The 18,731-nt window shown below is 38.5% G+C and overlaps 1 protein-coding gene across 1 annotated transcript in view; it reads right to left on the bottom strand.

The window, feature by feature from the left end:
• Positions 1–18,731, bottom strand: part of LOC119232715 (protoheme IX farnesyltransferase, mitochondrial) — a 119,196-nt gene that overhangs the window by 17,778 nt on the left and 82,687 nt on the right. Inside the window, exon 5 of the mRNA XM_037494908.2 lies at positions 18,367–18,437. Within this exon, the coding sequence (XP_037350805.1) occupies positions 18,367–18,437 (71 nt within the window). The remainder of the gene's footprint in view (positions 1–18,366; positions 18,438–18,731) is intronic.

The raw sequence follows: 18,731 nt of genomic DNA, 5'->3' as shown, positions 1-18,731 counted from the left end.
CAAAGGTATTAGTGTTATGAAAAGTCCTTTTAGAAAAGCACACATGAATTTAATTTACTGAGATAGGCAATTTTATGAGGAAGTTTACTTTCTGACCCTTGTTGGAATCACAGAAAATCATGAGATTCCATTTTGGCGTTTAAATCAGTGTGCTCAGTGGCACAAATGAAAACTGGGTAGGCTGACAAGGAATGTAAACAGAAAAGAGGATATTTACCCAGGTAGCCATGATCACTCTCAGCACCTGGGTCCATCCAGGACTCCGTTCCCCTCCTGGCATGAGAAGCCCTGAATTGGCGACCTTCAGGGCTTTCGCCTACTATGGGCAACACTGCTCCCACTGAGGACTCTGTGAGGCTTATTTTGCTGCGTTGCTTTGCTTTTCCTAAAACATATATTGGAAAAGTATTATATGTTCATTTCAGAAAATTTGGAACTACAAAAAAAAATCACAAAGAAATTCTCTATCAGTTCCAATGAGATGTCTTTTCCAATGATAGAGCTATTAAAAAAACCCGGCAGGATCATAATAAATTGTGGTTTTGTTTACTTCAAAATATTAATAATTTTCCTATGTAATTAAGAATTCTTTTACATCATTAGTACATACACAGTAGCCTATTTGTGGATATATCACAATTAATGCAATCAAAGTACCTTTTTTGGATATTTAGTACTTTTTTTTTTGTTAATTAGAAATTACCTTGGGATGAATATCTTATAGGCAGACTATTATTCACAGTTCTGATTAGCATAATTCCTAGATGTGAGACTGCTAGGCCAGATGATATGTACATTTTTAGGGGTTTTAATAGGTACCACAGGTTTAGACTCCAGAGAGTTGATACTAGTTTACACTTCCACCAGCAGTTATCTGAAAAAGCCTATTTCTAGAACCCACGTAAACTCTGGGTATGCTATTAAAAACAAAGCAAGGCAAAAATTAACAAAGCAAAACAAGTTTATTGAGATACAGTGTTATCCCCACCTTATAAATGAGAAATTGTGACTCAACACAAGCAAAATAACTTGGAAACAGGATCTGCACTCAGGTTCATTCATTAATCCAAACTCCCAGCTGGTTTGTGGGAATATGGTGTAATATGACTTATTGATCCAATTATTTCTTGGGCCTGCTGCAGGGCCTGGAGTGGGTGGAGTCTATAGGCTGTTCACCTTTAGCTGGGACTAGCCTCTTGTGGGTATCAAAGCTCCTTAAGTTTACCCCACTGAAAAAGTAGCCTAACTTTTCTATTGCTTTCCCTGAGATGAGAATGATTGAGAAGCCCCTGTCCCAATTTTATTTTATTTTTTTAAAGGACAGACCTTGGATATAATGTGGTCAGCAAGATGGAAACAGTCTTTGTCCTGGGGGCACTTTCCAGAATAAGAGACAGCTCTGGAGTGTGGTACACAGAGGAAATACAGGGCAGTCTGGGAGCAACAATCCAGGTGTGGGATGTTGCGGAGTGGACAGGGAGTTCCTAGGAAGAAGTGATGTATTGGGCGGTGGGGGCAGCAAGTGAGAAAGCCGAAAGTGAGAAAGTATGGCAGGTGCCACAAACCTGGAGGACAGGTGGGGATAAGAACTGTTGGGAGAGCAGAGAGGTCAGGAAGGCCACTTTAAGATTCTGAAAGCTGCCTCTGAGCAAATGCAGAGTCAAGGGAGTTTTTTAAATAAGGAAAGAACCTGCTCAGATGTGCTTTTCAGAAGGGCTGTTCTGCCTGCCACAATGCCCATCAAGACAGGCATTTCTTCACCACACAAGTGAGTCCCATTAGGCATTCTCGGAAAAAGAACTGAGAGTATGCCACCACACAATTTTATCAAATGCTCAGTTGAAAATAACAACATTCAGCCAGCACGTATCTTGAATCTACCTTCCAGATACCCCGACATATATTGGTAGAGCATATAGCTCAGCGGAGAACAGTGCTGCCCTTTCAGGGAGTGGCTCTGTGGTCCCTTGACAAGAAGGGGACCTTGCTTTGCACTGTCAGCTCAAGTATTCTGGGCTCAAATTTGTCTCCCCTGAGTCTTTTTTTTTTTTTTAAATAGAAATTTCTCACATTTTACACACCTATGTCAATTAATGGAATCTTTGAAATAAAAGGCAGAGTAAAAGGATAAACAAAGAGTAACTAAAGGATTTAGGCTAAAATTTTGTAGATAAGATATAGCTTAAAAAATGGACTATTTTTGAAACTGCAAGTAGGGAAAAAAACTAGCAAAAATAATGGTTCTGGGATAAAGAGAAATCAAGTGGTATTTGAGTTTTTTTTTTTAAATTTTGATTTGTCATGAAATCTTTAAATATCATGATGGATATTAAAGTCAAGTTTAGCTACTTTAGTAGAGATTTTTGATTCAGATAACTGTTCATTTCTCATCTCATTTAAACACAACTGTGCTTATCTGCTTTAGCACCCATAAAATGTGATCAGAGCTAAATCTGAAAGACCTAAAGGGCAACTTTGTCAGACTGATTTCCTGTTACTTTAGGTCAATTACTCAACATACTCTTTCTCCTGATCATACTGTTTAGTCCTTGATCAAAAAATCCATGTTCTCCATTCCTACATGAGTTTTGGAAAGTGTGCCAAACGTATAGATACACACACAGTTATTTCTCCTTTTATCATTCAGTATTAAAAAACAGTTTTAAAGATTTTGTCTTTTGTTTTTTGACTAGCCTTCTTGCTCTTCTCATCATTTAAATTCTCTAGCAGTTTGAACCCATTTCAAGTGTTCTCTGAGGTATGATTTCCAGAGGTAAGACAAGAGGGATGGGTAAGCAGGCTTCCCTGGGTTTCCCTGGGCTGAGAGTTAACATACGGGAGAAAGCCCAGCGGGTATTTCATGGTTGATTTCTCACACCAGCGCTTATCTGATTGTGGTCCCTAGCCCAAGGCATCAGCACCACAGGAGAGCTGTTAGGAATTCAGGGGATCTACAGGCTTACCAAAGTCTGAGACCCACCCTTACACATTTCCTTGGTGCTGGTTACATCAGATATTGTTGGGCCACACTGACATAGGCTGAGCTGAGAGAAGTCTTCCATCTTCACTCCATCTCTGACCATGACTATGGTGGCCTGGGTAGGTGGCCGATTCTCAGTTGCCTATTGATAAATGGCTCCTGACATTTTCCAAAGGAAAGAGTACAGGGCTGTGGATTAGCTCTGTTATCAACTGAGGACCTACAGATTTAATCTAATGATACAGATACAAATGTTTGGCCATTAACAGGAGAGATGAAGCAAGTACAGTAAAATCTTGGTAACTTGATTGTGGGTGGTAGGTATATTGGGGTTTACTGTATTATCTCTACTATTAGGTCTCATGGAACATTTTCATAGCAAAAATATTATTAAACATGCTTTAATATTCTTTATTATTATATTTTGGTTCCCATATAGTAGCACAAATAAGTATGCTGCCAGAAATGAGATAGTCTGAGTTCTAGTTCTGACTGATGTTAACCTGCTATGTAAAAGTAGACAAACTATTTAAACTCTAGAGCCCTCAGTTTCCTCACCTGTACAGTAAGGCTGAAACCCAAGTCAAACTGACTTATGTAAAAAGGCTTAGTAACAAGATTCGAGAGAATATAGGTAGTTTTTTTTTTACACTGTTGAGCTATGTAATCTTGAGCAAATTATTTAACCTATTAACCTTAGTTTCCTCATCTGTGAAATCAGAGATACTTACTTCATAGAGTAAGAATTAAATGCAATAAAGTAAATAAAACACTTAGTAGCTCATTAAATGAGCAAATAGTGGTGACCTTCATTCGTTTATTCAAATTTCTTATTTGAATTAGCACAGTCACTGTGCTAAGTATGGCTATAGAGCAGTGAGTGAATAAAAGGCAAAATGAGACAGAATTATTTAAACAGGGAGACTGGAGGAAGGGGCTGATAAACTTGTAAGGAATTGTCTCCTATGAGTAATTTTTTTCAAAATTTTAAAGACAGGGCCTCCCCAGTGGCACAGCGGTTGAGCGCTGGGTTGCAAAGCTGCCCACGGCCTCTGCGGCGCCAGTTCAATCCCCGGCTGCTCCCCGGCCACTGGAGGAGGGTCCCACATGGCGTGCAGACCTCTCCTGCCGCCCGCTGCTCCCCTCAGCAGTGTACTTCTGTCCTTCTGCCTGCTCTGCTCCCCGCTCTGGCTCTGGTGAATTCTCTCGCCCTCCCGCGCTTCTGACTGTACCCAGTGCATGTATAAACAAAAAAACAAACAAACAAACAAAAATAAATAAATAAATAAATAAATAAAGCATGCCTCTTTAAAAAAAAAAAATTTAAAGACATATTGATATATGTTAGCATATGGAAAATATGTATACATTCTCAAAGTCATTTCTTAATTATGAATTATATATATGTATGATTGCTGTGAAGCATTATTCTAAAACAATTCAAATGGCAAAATTATTTTTAATTTCAATTATAACTTTGAGAATTTATATCAAATTACCCCCCCCAAAAACCCAAAATAAAACAAAAAACATCTACTTCCCTCACCTCCCCCCACCCCCCCAAAAAAAACAAACCCTGGAAAAACTAGTGGATCACATGCAAAGCATTTTCTTAGAATGTTGATATTCTCACACATCTGCACAGTAGCTGTGCTGGTCTTTATTAAGAACAGAGGAATTAATATCTCTGTGAGTCATTCTTGCTGGAGTGAATTATAGGAAAGATCAAAAAAAAAGGTGAACAAGGTGTGATGATAATGTAAAAAATTTCTAATTTTCAACAAAACAAAATAAATGTAGGAATAAGGGGGAGAGTAGTATTTGAAGGGGGGAGGCTGATGGCAGAAAAAGATCTAACGATTTTCTAGATCTTAAACTATGCTTTTATATTTATTCACTCACTCATGCAAATAGGTTCATGGTGCCTGCTGAGGGTTGAATGATGATTTATTTCCAAACTCATATCCAAAACTGAATTACATTTTAAATTGACATATCTTTCCACTGAGCATCAATGCGTGGGATCTTTCTACTTCTGCCATTCCTGCCCAAGGCTACTACAGAAAAGAAACTAATAGACTATGAGTGGGAGGAAATTTGTCAACACATTTCTATGAATTATTTATTCCTGCTTTAAAAGACAGTATTTCTTTGTTTACTAAACATCAGTCCTTGGTAGCACGATCAAAGTGGATTTTCTGTAGAAATTAGGAGCATCAATTTGATGCCTATTTATTGCACTTAATAAATGTAATTTAAATTATCTAACTTTTAAATAACCTACTACAGAAATGTGGTATTTCTGTTTTAAGTAATGTGTCACAGAAATCTGTGAAATGTTATATTAAATCAAGAGAGCTTTACATTTTAAGCAACTCTGTAGGTAATTGGTTTATGTAAAAATTAATCTCATACTTCTTAGTCATCCTTCCAGAATAAATAATTTTTAAATTACCAAAAAATAATTTCCTTTCTTCAAAAGCAAAAGAAAACCCAAACCTTAATCAAACCAAGTCAATTTAATTTCCTTCTTAAGTCCCACATTTGAGCTTTGACTGTGTTTTGGGGGAAAGTTTCTATAGATAATTATTTTGAAAATGTTCCTCAGAAATTTATTTAGGAGTTTTCTATTTCTGAACAAGTCTTAAGTTAGAGATACTGCAAGGTGGCAGAGGACTGATGTAAATTCAGAATTGATGGAAAATGTGAAGAAAATGAGGAAACAAAACATTTTAGAAGAAAGTGCAATTTTAAAACATGTTGAAGAGAAATGAAAGAATAAGTAAGTACTTTTGGCATGACTGTGTTCAGAACATGGGGACACTGGTATATAAGAAAAACGGTTTTTTTTTTTTTTTTCAAAGAAGACTACAAAGCAGATCTGAGATGTTGAAAATCAACTGAAAGAATGTCATTAATCTGGGAAGAAGAGAAGAGAGAGAGGCTGGGAAGGAAAAACACCCAAATGAACCTGACTCTATTGTTGACCTCTGAGATTCAGCCTTGTAATTAAGGAAAAGTAAATCATTAATCTTGAATGTTGCTACATCAATTCACCATAAATTAAGGACACACTATTTGGTACAAAGACTCTGGCCTTTTTACAGACAGGAGATCCCTACTGTTTGACCACAGTTAGGAAAACCCAGTTGCTGGTAGAGGGTGCAACCTCTTTGAAGGCAGGGACCCCTCCTGAATTCCTCTGTTAACCCCAGCTCCCTGAACACCTAGAGCCTGCCACATGGGAGTTACATCCTTTTCCTTTCTCTTGGAGCTGAATGGTTGAATTCATAACCCCCCTCCAATTTAATTTATAGGACTCTTAAAAAAGCAGCTTTATTCACCTACATAAATTTAGGGTCAATGAATTTTAAAGAGTCTTTGAAAAGCTTTAATAAAACACAATTTACAAAAAATGAAGCAAGGAAATAAAATTATCTATCCCTGCAGCACTGTAGACTACCTGGGAGCCGCGTGCATGTGCAGCTGCCGGGAAATGAAGGCGCAGACAAGGCAGCTCCATCTCCGGCCCCACCTGCTCAATGGCGTCCAGAGGGACTAGACCGGCAATACAAAGGGGCAAAGGCATATTTAGAAGAAAAAATTAGAAGTGGTGAAGACTGTGAGAACTGCTACTGAGGTCCTAACCAGAAGACACCATGTTGGAGAATGTAAATGCCCAAAAATCTGGGCTTTTGTTAAAATTTTCTTTTTTAAACATTGACAAGTGCCTAAAGGACAGCAGGCCAAACAAAACCTCTTCAGGATTTGGTTCTGTTGGTTGCTGTTATGCAATCTGTGGTCTAAGGAAACGATCTATTCCATGAAGTGTATGAAGCTCCTTTGCCCCAGAATATACCCCACCCCCACTACCCCCCACTTCCCAATACTTTCTCAGTCTTTTCTGTGGCCATTGCTTACTCATCCTGTAAGATGGCAAACAAGCCCTCCAGGAATATTTTCCTGACCCTTCTCTCCTGTCCTCTCCCCCTAGGTGGTCTACATGCCCCTCGGCGATCACAGCACTTTAAGGCTTATGCTGACAGATCTGCTGCCTTGCTGCTCATCCCACACACAGTATCTATATATGTGGGGCCCTGACTCTGGACCAGTCACTTCTGTGTTCCCTGTATCTAACACTGGTGTGCAGAATGTTGGTTATAACAAACCTTGACAAATCAAGCAAAGAGAGCACTATGTTAAGACTACTGCTCCTAGGACTTATTTCTCAATTGGCTATGAGTGACAAAGTTACATGATAGTAGGTTCTTTATATTTGTATTTCTTAGAATATATGAATATTTTCTGGTTATAAAAAGGGACATGGGAACCAAAGAATCTATTTCTCATCTCTGGGATTGCTGTCAGCAAATGTTCAAAACTCACAATGCTTCAAAATAATCATGTTTTCTTTTTATGGCATTGAGAGAAAGGAATGCTAACTCTGGAAAATTCCAGTATTCCTCTCATTCACCCATTGTAATAATTGAGTCTGATAATAGGCACAAACACTTTCTGTTGACTCTTCATACCACTGTTCACAGTGCTGCACAATTTTTATTTTAAAAGTAAAGTTGTCTACATTATAACCACTACTACTGAGATCAAATTTGTTCTTCCTACCACTTCAAATGACTGTTAACACTAAAAAAAGAAATTCCTATACTTATAAAATGTTTATGTTCTTATTACATTTGCAATATATACACACCAAGAGACTAATCATAACAATCCTCAGAAACTCTGCAGAGCTTCAAACTGGCTGGGGTGCATATCTGCTAGACTAGGGTGACTGGGTGATGAATAATATCCACAGCTCCCCTGCAGCCCACAAAATGTTTACATTTGCTTAAGTGCTTACTGGTAAAACCTTCAGTAAATTTGAAAAATGTCTTCTGTAAATCCCTATAATACTTAAGCTAAACCCTGTTCTTTAAGTTAATAATGCCAACTAAACAATCCATTCATTTCATTTCGAAAACTCAATCTTAATCATTCATTTAAAAACAGGTATTGGCTGACCCCAACTCCAAGTGTTTTAATTTATCCTCTCTAAATAACCTTTCACTCTGCTCTTATCCTTCTATCTCTCCTGCATACAGCCCAGATCACTCTCATCTGATCCATTAAGTTGGAAAAACTTACGCTGACATGTATTATTTTCCTGTCAACAGCATCAAGCTGGGAAATGGATAATTCAAAGGAGACATAATCAAAACACAGATGTATTTCAAAAATAACAAGAGCACAGTGCAGGCCCCATTTCTTCAGGAAGCTTCTACTGTCCCATCTGCCCTTCTCTGCATCCTCTTTCTCTGACTTTCCAGAGAACTTCTGGCTTGTATCAATTCATTCACTTCACTCTTAATTCATACTTACGAGTGCCTCTGTCCTGTCTACTAGCATTTTAGGTTAATTTTTTCACCCAGATTATAAGTCTTTTGAGCACTATAAAAACAAATCTGACTGGGCTGGCAACATTATAGGCAATCAATAAATTCTTAATGAATTGGGGAAAGGAGTTATTTAATTTTAAAATATGCAGAGAAAACATTAGACAAAGACATTCTCAAGAAAGATTTACTTTAATTAAAATGGACCAGGAAAATGGTCATTATTTAAGAAAAATGTGTAAGATATAATAGAAATTTAAGTTTGAAGGATGTCAAGTAAAATAAAGATGCAGATTAAAAATATCTATATTGTTCTGTCCTCTCTAAAAACACAAAGGGGAACAAAAAACAGAAAACTCCAACTTTGCCAGAACCCCAGGAAACACTCCTACAGAAAAATTGTCAAATACAGCGATGACAGAGAAAGGGTATCTATCTCTACATCTGAGACAAAATGTAAGAGGCAGTAAATATTCTACTTAAGAATCTCCTCCTTAGGCTTTGACTACAAATCATGGAAAGAATTCCATATAAAGTATTGGTGGTAGGGGGGTTGGTTATAGTTAGAAAGTTACAAAGTAGAATGAGGGTTTGAGATGCACATCTGGCCAAGTAAGTGCTAGTTCAAGTTATATGGAAACAACCCCGGAAGGAGCTGCCTTAGGTACTTTTGCTACAACTCCCACCCTCCTCAGCCTTTAATTGTCCCCACTCCTTCCCTTTGCTAGGGGACTGGGTCAAGGATGAAACAGCTGGCCCACCCTCGGCAATTAAATTTCCTCTTGTAAGGCTTTAGAGTTGGGACAGAGAACTCAGCTGGAAGACCTTGGAGGCTGAAGCTAAAGCTATCATTTTGATGATGAATCCATTTAAGTGAAAGTGGGATCAGAAGAGTCAAACGGCAGAGAGAAAAAAATGAAATGGAAACACAGAAGCAGAGATGAATGGTGAGGGTGGAAACTAAACTATAGCTGGTGAAGTGGCAAGTGGGCCACTCTCTGCAGAAATATGGTTGTAAAAAGAAAATAAAGCAAAAACCAGATGGAGCAGCTGATTTAACAGGCTTTGTTTAAGGTAGAAGAACCACTGGTTGAAATATTAAGTCAGAAGAAAAGGACCCAATGGGGTAATGGAGGTGGAGGAGGTGCCAAGACACCCCAGGGAGCGTCTCACTGATCACCTGCTCTCAGGCAAGTAGATCTCTAGTTCTTAGAGCTTGAAGCATAGGGTAGGAAAAGGATTCTCAAGGTGCTGGAGGTCCCCAACTACTAGAAATAAGTAAAAGATGCTGGCAGCTAAAATCTGCTATGGAAAAATAAATGGTCTTAGTCTCCTTAGAAGAATTAAGGTATACCTTAGGAAAACTTACTTCTTACCACTCCTTTTCTTGGCCACCCTGAAGCTGTTAAATCTGCTATATTCAACTAGAACCAGTACTTCAAGCAGACAGGAGCTTTGTTAAGTGGAAGGAGTTCAAGGACACTGGATAACTGCATCATGTTTAAGGAATGAAAGAAAGGGAAAGTCTACTGAGGCTATCACACAGCAGAACTGTGGGAGGCTCCCATGGGTTCCTACGTCTTAGAGCGACATGTGCATCTAGACGAGCAGAAGCTGTGGGTACCTCAGGCTGTGACATGGCTGTGCTTCCACTCTGCCTCAGGGGAGCAGATGCAGTGGTTTGGCTCCAAGTTAATAGGGATAAACTCTGCGGTAAGGAGCGAAGACCAGACGCTGAAACAGTGCCATTCTGACCCTCTGGAGCTCCTCTCCAGATGTCCTCAGATGCAGGGGCCAGGGCTCTTTAGCCAAATGCACCATGACTTCAGGCTCATACACGAGCATCTGGGATGCTTCCTAAGTGATGGGAGGCACAATGTACTCAAATTCATCAAGTGGCTCCCAAGCCATTAAAGACTCTGATAAATAATTCTACCATAAAGGTCCCAGAGCTGAAGTAAAAAGCAGAAAGCCAAGGGGTCAAGTGTCTCCGCAGGAATTACATTTGGTAAATAGAAACTGCAAAAGGATGTTTCTATTAACCACCTGCAATTATTGCAAAGCCGCAGCGTTCTCTAGGAAAGATAATCAGAATGATAACTTCTTGTGTCCCCACAAGAGTTAGGATAAATTTAAGCATATTGTCTTAGTATAAAAATGCCTTTATATCCCATGAATGAGGAAAATAGGAAAAGTGGCATTTTCCCAAACCGTTGACAATTGCAATGTTTAAACTGTGAGACCTTAAACATACAGAATTGGTACTTTATATAGGTAATCAACAGATAATTAAAAGTACTGTCCTGTATTCTCATTGGAAAAATAAAATACAGAATGATACAACTTCATAGATTTTATTCTTATTAAATGATATTTTACAGGTAAAGATCTCCTGGGAAACTATGTAACATTTCTAGTACCTAAAATGGCAAGGGTATGTTTTTACTGTAACTATTTCAGAAAGTCAATTAACTTACTATTCCCAATTTATTAAATATATTCAATGCCACTTTCTCCATCACCTGACACAAGAAAAGCAAGTGGCACTAAGACTGGCGTTCAAAGACCAGGCCATGAGCGGAACAGATGCATCTCTTTTTTCTTGCAACACAGTAGGGCTGCAGCTCATTTTGTTTATCCAGGTCAGCCCTGAGAGGAAAATATATCATCAACTGCACAGTATACGCACAGTTGTATGTGGATAGCTCTGGAATAGAATGACTCAGTCCGCTGATGTCTAAGAATCATATTAAGAGTTATATTATGTTATATTATATTAAGAGAGAGAACAAAAGTTATATTAAGAGAGAGAACAAAAGACGACGGCTGGGCACACAAGCTACTCTGCCTTGGAGATGCTGTCAGTAGGAGAGGAGGGGAATTCTAAGGACCTGTTTCCCTGCAGGGGTTACACCATCCTGGTCTGACATAAGCACTGGCTGAGGAGTCAACTGCACAGTGGGGCTGCAACTTCTTCAGGGTTATGTTCTCTATCTCCTTTGCTACTCTACCTCATCATGGACTATGTGGTACTTGCACAAAGAGCTGCAGCATTTAAGAGCTCAGCACAAAGGCAGAGATGTAGAAAACAGATGGGAACATTTCAGAGAAGAGGTGTTAGTATCTAAGGGTTCTCTGCCTAGTCCCGTCTCACAGTGCACAGCTCAGACTGTCAGCCCTGCTACATTCACTTACTGGTTCTAGTAGCTTTGTAACATTCATTTGAATTTTCCATGTAAACACCAATGCTGTCTTCTTCCTTTCTGTAATATATTCATCTTTCATTTCTTTTTTGTGCCTTGTGTCAGGAGCTCCAGAACAACACAGATCATGGCCTGACTCCTACAGAATAGCTTAGTCTGGCAGATACATCACAACTTAGTCTGGCAGATACATTTTCCAAAAACCTTCTTCCCAGCTTCATTTCCTAATTACTTTCTGCATAAATCCTTTACTCCAAGCCCAGCTGGGTCATTTGTTTTTATCCTTAAATATGTATTTTACACTCCCTCTTTGTACCTTTGCTCAGCATGCTTGTCTTGCTTGGCATGGCCTTGGCTTTATTCTCTACCTATCTCATTTGTGCCTATACACTCTCTCTTTCAAGCCACCTCTTTCTCTTCTCATGAATTCTCCACTTCAGCCACAATGGTCGGCTGATAGCCTTGACGCCTATGTCATGTATTCACTCCTTTGCCTTATCTCACTTCTACTTCTCTAACATCTCTCCATCCGTCCATTCATCCACCCATCCATCCACCAAACCCTCATCAAGCATCAGTGATCTGCCAGAAGTGATGGTTGGCAGAAATGTTCTACGATATGAGGGATTTTATTTGTTTTGCTCAATGCTGTATCATAGCATTAAAAATGGCACCTAGTAGATATTAGGTCTTCAGTTAATATGTGGTTATCTAAATGATCCTTGGCATTGGAGAGAAAGAGAGACAGATTCAATCTGTCTTGGTCTTGGAAGAAGTCATACCATAATAGAGAAAGTGGCACAAGGAAACAGATATTATGTAATATGCTGAGTTGTGTCAAGACAAAACATCTACCACCACCTCCCTGAAGCATGGTAATAGCTACCCTGTCCAGAGGAAGCAATGCTTGCCATAAAACCTACCCAGGCAATGGAAGAGCGGTACTGGCATACTTGGTAGATGAGAGAAAGCCCGACAGTGGTGAAAATACCAGCAGTTGGGATGACTGGGAAGGATGAGACTCTGAAAGACCTCTGTAACATAGCAAAGAATTTAAAACAAATATTTTTCTTAAATATATTTGGAAGACCCAAAAAGCTTCTAGGCCCGAAACCAAATGTGATCATTTAAGGAGGACCTATCCACCAGCTACATGGAAGACAGATGGAAAGAGGGTGCAAGGGAAGGGAGAGAAAGCAGCTGGCATAACAGCCTATGCAGGACTGACGAAGGTCTGAAACTAAAGCAGCGGGGTGAGAGGGCACAGATTACAGGGCTTTCAGGAGGTTGAAAAGGCTTGTTGAATAATTAGATGAAGTGTGAGAGGAAAAGATGGTCTTGAATGACACATAGATGTGTGACACTGGGATGTAAACTAACAAGTATAGAAGGAGGTTTGGGAGAGAAAACGCTGAACTGGTGTGCACACTTAAAGGAACCTGAGATGCCTACGTGGGCATCCCATGGGTCTAGTTTTTGAAGAGAGACCTAGACCGAAGGGACAGAGCGTGTAGAGTGTAGTATCTTCAGGGAAGGAGATGAGGAGGAGGATAACCAACAAAGGAGCAGAGACAGGACACAGCCAGAGTGGCTGAGCTCTTCTCATCCGTTGGTTTTCATTTGAGGACATCATTCTCACTGACAAGTCACCCATGACCTTCTAGTTCAATGTTAGGTCTTCCTCTTTGTGTTACCACATCACCCAGGCATGTAGCTATTACAGAATTTACTACAAAATATGGAAGATATTTAACTAAGTGGTGCCCACTACCGACAGAAGTATGTCTGGTCACCTCTGCACCTTCCACTCCTGTAGCAGGTGCCTGGCTGGTAGACACATTCAAAAAATATCTTTGTTAGATTTTGGGCTGTTACATATGTGTGTTGTCTTCTCAACATGATTGTAAGAGAATGGAGACCATGTGATTTACCTCTCTGTAGTAACCGCAGCTAGCACACTTTTCCACAGGGACAACATTCTCCATATAAGGTGTGCTGATGACAACACATGAATGAAGTATTCGATAACTTGCAATCCCTACTTTCCATTGCGTGGAAACTTAAGCATAATAACGGAAACATACAACTTTTACTTTCTGAGTTCTCTTATTTGCCATGTGTTTTGCTTGTTTTCATTCCTTAAAATTAATCTCAATTTCTTTTTTATGTTATTGTCTGGTAATAATTAAAATATTTATCTTTTAAGGCAAATTTTGAGAACAGAAGAAAGTTCTGCAAACTACTCTGCATTTCTTTAGTTTTAGGCCTGTTCCCCACCAATACAATTCTCTTTACATAATTTTATTGATCTTATTGTTATCTCCACAAAAATGTTATAAACAAATAGGAATTATGATACCATTTTACATGTGAAGAAGCAGTAGGATGGAAAAAGTAACTCAATCAGTTTCCCAGGCTTAGAGTAGGTTAGAAACATTTCTCAGTAGACTATGATTACATATGAAGAATATCTAAGCGTGAGAAGTTTTCTATTATGTACTTTTTAATTGCCAATTAACTTTTTTCCGTTACCAAACTAAAATTAGATTATGCTGAATCTGGCTTTCTAATAAGAAGGTAAACTTCTCTGACATTTGCCTTCACTACATGGCTTTGAGTTTGCAGATTCAACCTCTTAAGTGGATTTCCTCACCCTTCAGTGTGAGTACCTGATATAAGACATATAAATTCTAAGGTGTGTTCCTTACCAAGGAATGAGAACTCTAAGCATAACTCCTTCCTCAAACAATCATTCGGAGCCATGACATTTTATGTCAGAAATGTCCAAACAAATCAATCAACCTTATTTATCTTTTTCTAATTTATAAGAAAACAAAGAGCTTGAGTGCCCATTTTAAAAAGCGATTTAAAGAGGTCTGTTTTATTTATAATGTCTATCCACAGACTGATTTAGATCTGCCATATTTTTCATCTTTGTGCTTTTTTTCTCTTCTAGGCAGTATAAGCAATTAGAATTTGTATGAAATAGTGGGCCTCCCTGGTGGCCTAGGGGTTAAATCTCAACGCTATCACCACTATGGCTTGAGTTCGAATCCTGGCCAGAGAGCTACCCACATATGGTGCAGCACACCTCTCCTGTCTTGCCTGCTGGTCCCCTCAGCAGTGTATTTCAGTAAAATCTGCCTGTTCTGCTCCCTACTGTGTCTCTGGTGAACCCTCTCGCCTCCCTCTCCCCGCACTTCTGGCCTACACCCCAGATCTTCCAGGCAAAAAGTAAAAAATTATATATGTATATGTAATTTATATGAAATAATTTTAAAAATAAGGAAATTCTGTGAACATCATAGTTATCACCACTATTCTCTTTATATAGAATGCCATATAGTTATCATCCCAAATGGACATTGTTGAGAATAAGAGGGTATGCTCCCGATAAATCTGATAAAACAACAGGCATTTACCAAAGATATAAGCATTAGACCTTTTGCCCACGTGGCACTCAGACCATGTGACAGAGCATTTACCCTGTCATCTCTGTCACCCTAGCCATTACCTAAGACACACCAAGCACTGGTGCCTTCTTTCTCCATTTTTATACCACCTCAGTTTAATTCCGGATCAAGTTGAATGACTAGAGATTCATTCTGAGCTTCAATTCCTGGCCAAGAGCAGCTTCTTCCCCACCTTGCTACAGTGATACCCCCTCTAAATGGTTCCACTGGGAACTGTCTCAAAACCAATTTTGTCATTGGTTTACACTGAGCTTAGAAATATGCTATTCATAGAAATTGCTGAGAATATTCCATTAACAGCATTACCAAGTGTCCCCTTATTTTATAAGAAGAGGCAGAAATTTAGTCTCCTAAAGTGTTTTCTTTTTACAGACAAAGAGACTTTTTGAAGTCTCTTTAGTGTAGTTGTAGCAACTCAGGGTGTGGAGTCAAATAGGCCAAAGTTTGATTCTGTCACTTACTTATAAACAATACTTGGCTCCTCATTTCCCTCAACTGAGTATTAAGGGGAATTCACGTACATTAACGTCATGGTACATAAGGAAGAATTAAATAAGTGTAACATGTGGGCCTCCCCCGTGGCGCAGCGGTTGAGCGCTGGGTTGCGAGGCTGCCTTCGGCCTCTGCGGTGCCGGTTCAGTCCCCGGCTGCTCCCCGGCCACCAGAGGAGGGTCCCGCATGGTGCGCAGACCTCTCCTGCCGCCCGCTGCTCCCCTCAGCAGTGTACTTCGGTCCTTCTGCCTGCTCTGCTCCCTGCTATGGCTCTGGTGAGTTCTCTCACCCTCCCGCGCTTCTGACTGTACCCAGTGCTTGTATAAATAAATAACTAAATATTATAAAAAATAAATAAATAAGTGTAACATGTGATGCTTATCATTATGAAGTCACTGTGATTTCGCCAAGCAAAACAATGAAATTTATAGTTCAACCTTATTAACTATGTGAATTTGATAAGCTTTCTTGTCAAATCATGTTTTCCATAACCCTGACTTTCGTTATCAATTTCTCTATTTTACTAAAGGTATTTTAATGACACCTCTATTCCTTTCTGGAATGAAGGATAAATGAAATTAGCAAAAATAGTTCTATCTTCTGTATCAGTTCTGTAAGGTGGTCAGTGACCAGACCTTGCTGCTCCAATTTCCTAGAAGAGAGGGCTGACAGCTCAGAGAATGGCAGCCATGCATAAGAACAATGGCACCCACGGGCCACACAAGCACAGATCCTCAAGGGTGCTTCCCCAGTCCTCAAAAAATCAGAGCCTACCCATACATTTTTTTTTTCCCTTAAGTGTCACCACATTATTTTAACTCCTTAGAATATGATTTCGTTCATTTAAAAAAAAAAAAATCTTCAAAACAGGCTGAAGTTACTTGAAAAATACAATGTTTTCCCCATACATGTTAATAGTATAACTTTAGAATGGACAGACACCAAGGCAGGTACAAAGGCTAAAACAAAAAATTTCAGGGATTTCTTTTCCAGATTTATTATAACGCTGTCTCTCAACAGTGACAGAGACTCACAATTTACATGTCAACTTGTGCACTAAGTCTATGAAGTTTTAGAGATTCACCAAATCATCTCAGCACAAATCAAATGAGAATTTCAAAATAAACTGGCTATGTTTTGTACTTAAATGTCCAATCCCTGTTAAAAGCATGAGAAATTCACATTAATGGAGAGTTTGTAAGACTTTCTACTACCACCCTATGGTCTTATAAAATATCTCTGCAATAGATAATAATTTATTATATAAAATACTAACTGGCACTATATAAAGTCTTTTAGGTTTATATCTATGCTTACCAAAGCAAGATTTCAACACTGGTTACAACAGCTACTTGAACTTATTTAATAAAATACATCCTAACTATTGATATGAAAATGTGAGTCTACAATCTGCCCTCTAAACTGATAACTAATGTTTATTCTCATGAATGTGATTCTACCTGAATTATCTTCCAAGTAAAAGACAAAGTCATGAGCTTAACAAGACTAATATTTGTACTGCAGCTGCTCTCCTTTTAAAAGAAGGGCACTGCCAACATCAACCACCAAAGCTATGCTGCTCCTCCCTCCTGGATATACTGACAAACCTGTCTTTCCCAAGTGCAAGAAATGATCACACTGGGCAAAGTAAAATGCACTACAGCAGAACCATGGGCCTTTGTCAAGTTATATGCCTAATGGAAGCTTGCTGGGCCTGTCCCTGCACTTCCCCCAATTCCAAAGAACAGTATGATTTCACTGAGGGAATACAATTGGACAGAATTTCCAGAGAAGTAAGAACATACCCGTGTTATGACCAGTGGCAAGAGCAACATTTAGCTTTTAAGACGAGTTCAAGTTTGCATCACCCTTCCAAAGCAACTTTCCTCAAATAAAAGTACTCTTGACACTTTCTGTACCTTTATTTAAATTTCAAAAAAAGAAACTCAAATCAGTAGACATGAAATTTCTTTTCCTATATGTTTTCATCTGGTTCTATTACCCTTCTCAATATTTTAAATTCATTTTAAGAACTGAATGGCGAAAACCAGCTAATCATTTTTATACAGACTTATATTACTGTATCTCCTTTGGTTTCTTTTATTGGTTTACTTAAAATATGTGTTTATTTGATCCACAAGTGATACCCGAATGAATTTTAAGCTGCATGTGGGCACTGCCTGGAAATAAGAAGAAAGGATTCACTGATTTAGAATAGTCTCTATAAACTAGTTGGCGCTTATTTATTCTTCTCGCCTTGTGCTATCTATTGATTAAAAATATATATATTTTAAAATGCTGGTTTTGAAGACTGCAGGAAGTGAAATGTTTAATTATTAACCATTAGTGATATTAAAATATTTATATGCCTTTTAGTTCTACTTAATTGGATTTAGAGAGAAGGAGAGTAATGGAGGCGGTTCTTCACTCGGCATATAACAGCAGTATCAGTTTATCTGAAAAAAATAAGGCTTCAGACATATCTTTCTTCTGAGACTCTATATGGATTTGTCTGAAATCATTTGTGTTAATGGAATGATTTTATCTTTAGTCACTACAAGTGAAACAAGTCCCTGTCTCAAAATTGAATTTAATAAAAAAATCTATCACAAGTTACTCCCACAACAAAACTGCAAATCTTACATCCATTTTAAATGCTCTATAGAACATTGTGGCTGGAGTTGAAAAATCCACAGCAATATGTTCCTTTGAGAGTGTGTTGTTAGTCTTACTTCAAGATTCAAGGGGCAAGACGGGGAAATGACTCAGGATGAACAAACAAATGAATATTCTATAAGGTGGGAGAGACATGTTTATGATTTTACCTGATCTGTCCACGAACCAGAGGTCTGTTCTTTGTCCTATTCATGTTTGAATCAAATGGCACCTCAAAAAACTGTAAAAAGATTAAAGGAAAAAGAGAAAACATTAAATAGGTAATCCAAATTCTTCTCTCCTTTAGTTCTACAATAAACTGATTTTGATAATATAAACTAATACTTTTGGGATTCTTTGAAGAAAAATTCTCTGGGAGAGACACATGTTAAAACTTATATGCATTTAGCTGTCAAGAATATGCACAGTTCCATTTTTACCCATTTTGAAAACTACCATTAGGTATACAATTGTATTCTTCAAAGTCACTGTTTCAGGTTTAAAGCATTAGTAAACGATTTCAGAACCTTTTCTT

This window comes from Talpa occidentalis, unplaced genomic scaffold, assembly GCF_014898055.3.
Source record: "Talpa occidentalis isolate TD23 unplaced genomic scaffold, MPIMG_talOcc4v2.1 talOcc4.7, whole genome shotgun sequence".
Taxonomy (NCBI): domain Eukaryota; kingdom Metazoa; phylum Chordata; class Mammalia; order Eulipotyphla; family Talpidae; genus Talpa; species Talpa occidentalis.
The sequence above is the reverse complement of the archived record's forward strand: the minus strand, read 5'-3'. Positions and strand labels throughout refer to the sequence as shown.